Genomic DNA, 7,369 nt, shown 5'->3' with positions numbered 1-7,369 from the left:
CAGACCTTTTTGTAAGTTTTTTTTAATTTGATTTCCATAATGTCTTGGAACTCATAATAGGTAAATCAGTGAGAAGACTGTCATTATACAAATCTATTCTCGTGTTAACTCTAATCTCTGTTGTTTACGTTTTCGATTTTTTATAAATATATCATTAGCAGATCAAGTGCGCAAAATGCTTTCCACGAAAAGTCATTTTTCAAGAAGTTCAATTTTTATTTCAATAGCACTATTTAAAGTAGAAATTTACTAAAGCCACCAGAAAACAAATTCTATTGTTTATTAAATTAAAAAAAAATACAAATACAAATACGATTTGTCGTCAAATTCAAGAAGTAACAAAACAAAATACATAAGTAAGTTAAAAAAAATAACGAAAGAGATTACCGGGATAAACGCAACAATTATGTTGCTTAAACGTACAACATCAATAAAGGCAACAACAACAAGCCCAAGTATGAAAAGAAAATTGTCATCCCCATCGAGATTGTCGTCGTCTTCAACACAGTTATTATTGCCATTGTGGCAAAATATCAATTTTAATAAATCCAATGACATAATAACAACAACGGCAACAAGAATGCCAATACCAACACTACCAACCAACATTGAAAGTCAGTGTAAATATAAAATAACAACAACGACGACAGCCAGAGAATCAGCATCGTCTCAACCATCATCGCCACCGCCAACGACTGGAGCTGGTGGAAAACTTCAATACAATACAAATACTGACAACAGCAAAGTAGCTCAAATCGACAACAGAAAACAATATTATAGCCAACTAACAACACTTGAATGGAACAACAATGCCAATAACAACAACAACAACAATAACTGTATCGGCAACAATTTCAACATCACTGCTAACAACATAAAAAATTGTAAACATAACGACAACGGCGGCAGTATCGGCTGCAGCAGCTGCCGTCGGAGGAACACCAATAGAAAAGGACACGTCAATAGATCTTCTTGCTGTTGGCAGCGGTCATTGTTGGGTACTTCCTCCACTTGGATATTTTGCCTTTGGTTATGGATTGCAATTTCATCATTGGTATTTGTCCAATGTATACCGTCACCATCTTCATCAATACAACAGCCACAGAAACGAGGTAAGTCCTTGAGTTCGGTCTTTTTTGTTTTTTTTTTTTTTGGTTTTTATACAAGTTTGTACATCTGAACAGAAAGTGTGGAATTGTAAAGAATGGGGGAAAACCCCACAGCTCTATGTGGTTTTGTGAGGAAAACAATGATCGATTTTGAGGATGTTCTTTGAGTTTAAAATATGTGGCATATTGTTAGGAGGTGTTTGGCTAAAGGCGATATTTAATAGAAAATATATTAGAAAATATATAGAAAATATATTATATAGAAATTGACTTCGAAAAAATGGATTTTATAGTTTTTCATCACAAAGTTGTGAAATATTTTTTTAATCTATAAATGTAAAATTAAAAACTATTACGAAACTGAAACTGATCATATTCTATATTGTTGACATGTTCTATTAATATAAACAATTTTCGATTTACCCTTCATAATTTTGAAACGTTTTACAACCTCCTACATATATATGTATATTTTCATTATATATGAACTATTTAAAACTATTAAAGCCATATATTCCACTCCACACGTCACTGATCTTTTCCTTACTACATCTTCTTATTTAATTCTTATAAATCGAACGTTAATTTTCATTCTAAACTTTGCCGACGGTCTACACAACACAAAATATAGACAAAGTACAAATACAAATAATTTACTGTTTACTTCCATCTTAATTAGTTTGAAAGTTGAAAAAGAATTCACAACTGACAGCATTTAGGCCACAACATTATAAAGTTTAAAGGTCAAAAATATATCTCCAGTTCATTAAGGAATGTATAGTCATATTTTACTGTAGAAGACGCTACATAAGTCCTTGAAATAACAATCCTCTAATTATAACAATTCAATGGAAATGTCGAAACGATAACAAAAAATTATGGCATTCTTCAAAAGCTGTTGTCACGTGGATACCATTGACTACTTTATGGTTGGTTGTAGCTACTATGGCACAGCATACTTTTAGACATTATTTTGTATATCTTGCCCAAATGCCGCCACCATTGTCAGCATCAATATTCTCTCCCGGCGTCGTTTCGAAAAGTAAGATTTGTTTTGAAGAAATTATTTCGTGTACAAAGTTTTCATTCCTTCTTCCAGTTATTTTTTTTTCATCTTTTAAGCCGAAAGGGATAAGGCCAGGATGGAGCGTGAGCTGAACGAGTTAATGAAAGCATGGTTAATTAATTGCTGTATAATAACATTTCTTCATCTTTCGTATTTCAAATTGTTGTTGCTGCTATTCGTTGTATATTTTTCGAAAGAAAAAAAGAAATGGTATCGAACAAAGTTGGCATTTCTTGACTAACAGTTGATGCGACGGGCCGAGTGGCGAAATGACGGAACGTCATTATGCTGTAATCATCCAGCTTAAAAATAGACAATGCAAAGATAGATATCATGTAAATGAGCAACTTTTAACCATTCGCCAAGTTTACCTTAAGCTTTGTCAGGATGAACGAGCTGCCGACTGGTTGACTGTCGTAGTGTGCGTGTGATTGTCAGTAGTGTGACAGGAAGAGTTTCACTTTTGTTAAGAAAACTTCTTTAATTGGCACAAAGATATAAGAACAACAATAACAACAACTAACTCTGTCACGTCGTCGTCGTCGTCGGCAATAATGAGAAGACAAACAGAAGTAAACCAACAATGATATGATAAAGAGGGGGAAAAAAACTAAGATGTTGTTTCAAACAACAATAACAGCAGAAATGAAGACAAGTAGTTTTTTGTTGTTGATTCTGGAAAACGGAGAAAATTAATTGAAATTTGATGAGTTGCTAAATGCTATGGCGAAACATTCAAGAAGTCTATAATGAGAGTCAGAGTAGGAGGAATTCCGAAAAATATAAAATTGGTAAAAAATAAAGAAATTGAAATAAGTTGTTGGTTTTGTTTATAGGATAATAACCTTGTTGACATTTTTTTTAATTTTCATATATGCAGCATACTTTTAGGATTGCTAATCACATGTTATTCGTTTGTTTTTATTCAAATAGTCAGGCGTAATTTTAGTTTGTTGTTTTATAAAAAAAAATACAACGATTATCAGTGGGGAAAATATGACATTGTTCACCAAGGGGTAAGGTTGTTTATAAATTCGATACTGAAAAATTTAAAAGAGTACGTTTGTTTGATATCCCAATAATTTGTAACAATTTGTACAAATTGTTACTGAATGTTGTTTAATAATATAAAAGTTTAGTAAATGAGAGTCAGTTCCGAGTGAAATTTTTATCATGTTTATGTTTTGTTGTCAAATATATATTATTTTTTTTTAAACCAATGCAATAATATGAATATTATAATATATAGAATTAAAATTATGACACATTCTTGCAGACAATTACTTTTGTTTTCGATTTGTTTTGGCCACCAAAAAAAAAAAAAAAAAAACAAAATGGGAGTCATTACAAATACTTTCTACAGAAATTATATAAAACTTTTCAGCCACAATAACAATATTAGCATTAACATTGTCCCAAACTCCCTCCTCCCCACCGGTCTCACTGAATGCTGATTATTTTTGCTTTAGTATTCCTTCTGTGTCGGCTGCTTATTTTCTTTGTCAGCTGTGCCAAGACAACCGTTTTGGTTTGGTCGCATTAGCAACAAAAACACAATCATCGACCAGAGGAAAATTACAAGAAAAGTGTATTTTTCAAAACTTTGTGATTATTACATAATTAAAAAGTTAAAGAATTTGTATTGTTATGGACTGACTTGGTGGGATTGGTTGACTGGATGTATGGCTGTTGTATTGTAATATTAGAGTGTGAACGTGTTAGTAGATTAGAAGATGCACAAGGGTTGGTTTATATATTTTCCGTTTTGTTAGCAGTAATTTTAAACAGATTTTTTTCCTGCAGATAATATCCGTTAAATCCTAAAGAGAATAACTGCAATCTCGGTAGTTTTTATTTACTTATAAACATATTTTAGGTTATGTTCAATTTTTTTTTCAATATTAACAAAAAACAAGATAATATTTTAAATAATAATTGGCTATTTTCAAATCTTTACCAACTACATAGATTAAATTTCGTTTGAAATTATAACCAAAACCTTGCAATCATCATATTTTTCAAAAGCATTTAAATGTGAAAATAATTTTCATAATTGTTACTATTTATTTGCATGAATACAATAAATCACATACACTCACCGATTCACACACACACGTACGTACGGGCATACATGCTCATTGTCCTTTTGGGTTAGACATTTGACTTTAGAGTTTCATAATCATTATCATTACCATCATCATCGTCATTGATTGTTACAGTGATAATTGCTATTATGGCAATTGATGTGGTCTCTCAGAGTGGTGGTCCATCATTGATTGTATTTATTCATTCGAAATTCATTTTGGAACCTCAAAATAATAAATATATGGAAATATTATGGAAATTGCCATTTAGATTAAGGCTTCCAATAATAATTCGTATGCAAACCCGAACAAAAAAATAATAATTTGTGAAATTATCTCCCCAAAACTGCCGGTTCGTGTTGTCATATATGGCGAGCATAACATACATACATATATGTAAGTATACACATACATATGTATTGTCGTAATCATGTAATAATAATTTTGTGAGCGTATGATATAAATTTTCAAATTTTGCAAAGAGAAACAGAGTGGCTTTGATTATAACGGGTTTGAAATGGCAAAAATTAATTATCGGACAAACGCACGCACGCACACACACAAACAAACACCAAAGGCAACTGCAACAACAAGAAATTTGATCATGATAATAATAACAACAGCAACAATTTCAATACATACAAATTTATATACTGTAATATGTACACTCACTCACACACACACACACACACACAATTAAATGCATATCCCCAAATGCAGTATTGCATTTAATATATTTTAGGTGCTATGCCACAAAGTATGCTTTGCTTTTTATTTTATTTTGTGATTTCCTTTTTTTGTATGTGTCGTTGTTGTTGTTGTTCAATAATCTGACAGTTTTTGCTAGGGATTTGAGGCGAGTTGTTAAATTTGTATTTAGCCTGTGCAAACAACTAATTTAATTAGTCTAAAATTGATAATTAACGATGAATAAAATTAAAATAAATTATATAATTGCTGTGGCGGCGGTATGCTATTTGGCCACGTCACATGTGCACAGATAGAAAGAACACCTACACACATAAGTACACATGTTGATGGGTGTATAGTGTTGTGGTATTATCATCATGGTTTGTATTTAGTTCAAAAAAGAGGAATTTTGAATAAATAGTGGGATATATAGCACAAATTGCAAATATGGAAATATCATCATGATAGTTGATATATGTAAATTGTCTATATATATTCCGTATATACTTTAATAAAACTAATAATTTTTAAAATTAGATTTCTAAACTTTGAAATAATAATATTGGAATATGTCCACTTTATATTTATAAAAAATTGTAACAGATTTAACGTTTCTAGAAAATTCGTACTAATCTAAGAGATTAGGGTTGTATATACAGTAGTGGTCAAAACATATGCAACTGAAATTGACTATGTGGAAAATATATCAACTTGGTATTTTTTTTTGGTATTTTGCTGGAAAGTTTATTGATAAAATAGATAACTCAATATTAGCTGGGTCAAAACATATGCAACTCTGACGAATTTAAATAAATTATAGGTATAATAGTTTTTGTTTTTGGCAAAGTGTTATGAGGTCATTTGAATGAATATTTAATTCACACAAAATTGTAATATACGGTCACAAACAACCAAATAGAAATGACAAGCGATATATTCGGGTTTGGGGTTAATATAACGAATTGTGGGCAAATAGAAAAACTCATTGCTGGCGATTGGAATGTCCCCAGAAGTGCAATATCGCATATAGTGAAGAAGTACAATGCCACAATCCCAGTTTCGTTGACCCATCTAGGAGGAAGTCCACTAAAAAAAGCCGTCGTACAGATAATTTGTCCATGTAGATGATCAAAAACAAACAAAAAAAAATTATTTCTTGTTCCCAACTTGCAAAAGTCCTCCAAAAACCAATAGCTGCCACATGCATGCGTACATGCCCCATATGATTACGAAAAACCGTCTTGCAAAAATGCGCTTAAATCACCTTGTCATCAAATGACACATAGTCAATTTTAGTTGCATATGTTTTGACCATTAGTGTATATATACATAAACGTCTGTCTGTTTTATTTATTTTGTTGTTTCCACTGTATTTAAAGCACACAGTCATTTAAAATGTTTACTGAAATTGATACTAGCCAATAATCTGTATTTATGTTCTTGTGATTTATGCCTTGGGTTTTTTTGTTCGTTTTCAACAAATTAGTTATTATTATTATTGGTTAGCTTAAAATACAACAACACAACTAATTATTTAAATGATAAAAATAATATTACAGATTTTAGAGAATTTTGTTGTTTAATTAGTATTATTCGAATTAATCTATGTATACACAAGTGGTGCTAGATCGAAGTCGAATTTTGCTAACTTCCCAAGAAATATTGCATGTGACTTTTCTTTGCCAAAAATATGCAATTCCTTTAAAAAACTTGCTAAACATTTGTTGTCTTTCTCTGGAGCTCAAAATTCAAATTAGTTTAATTCCTTATTGTTTAGAGTTTTTATCGAGTACCTATCTTGTGGATTTTCTGTCATTCATACCAGGCTCAGATTATCCATGAATTGATCAACATAAATTGTATATTTTAATCTCATAATTCCTTAAAACATTTACAAATTTCATTAAATGTAAATTGCTTCACAGGACATAATGGTTAAATTTGTTATATAGTCCTCATACGCTATGTCTCGATTTTAGATATTTTTTTGATTTTTCAGTCATTACAGATTTTATGTTAATTACAAGTACGGATTATAGCCGCCATATAACGCGGATTTTATATATTCTCAAGCAATTTTGAAACCGAATTACTCTTAATTTTCGATTTTAGGTATTGAATATAATATCGGTATTTAGGTATTATGTTGTCCCCAATTTGTTCTGCCAGCCTGAAATGTTGTAAGCCTTTCTTAATTATTGAACTACTCCAACACTACTACCAACCAACAACAACTATTTGTATTTTTTTCAACATTACTTCTGGTCATAAAGTTTGTCGTGTTGTCTTTCTTTCATTCTAAAAGTGTCGGTCAAAACTTTTTAATGGAGATGGTATAAAGTGTTTTGTTGTTTTTTTTTTCCTTTCTCCTTGGAATCTATGGTGTTTTGCATAAATATTAGCTGTTATAAACTGTAAAT

At 30.9% G+C, this 7,369-nt stretch overlaps 1 protein-coding gene across 1 annotated transcript in view; it reads left to right on the top strand.

The window, feature by feature from the left end:
• The first annotated feature begins 580 nt into the window (after positions 1-580).
• The window catches only part of LOC133329473 (uncharacterized), a 135,325-nt gene continuing 128,536 nt past the window's right edge, over positions 581-7,369 (top strand). The window contains exon 1 of the mRNA XM_061537947.1: positions 581-1,112. Within this exon, the coding sequence (XP_061393931.1) occupies positions 581-1,112 (532 nt within the window). The remainder of the gene's footprint in view (positions 1,113-7,369) is intronic.

Source organism: Musca vetustissima, unplaced genomic scaffold (assembly GCF_032173495.1).
Source record: "Musca vetustissima isolate MV318-11 ecotype Yass unplaced genomic scaffold, APGP_CSIRO_Mvet_v1 utg6568, whole genome shotgun sequence".
NCBI classification, from domain to species: Eukaryota; Metazoa; Arthropoda; class Insecta; order Diptera; family Muscidae; genus Musca; species Musca vetustissima.
Note: the sequence above shows the minus strand (reverse complement) of the source record. Positions and strands in the feature narration are given on the sequence as shown.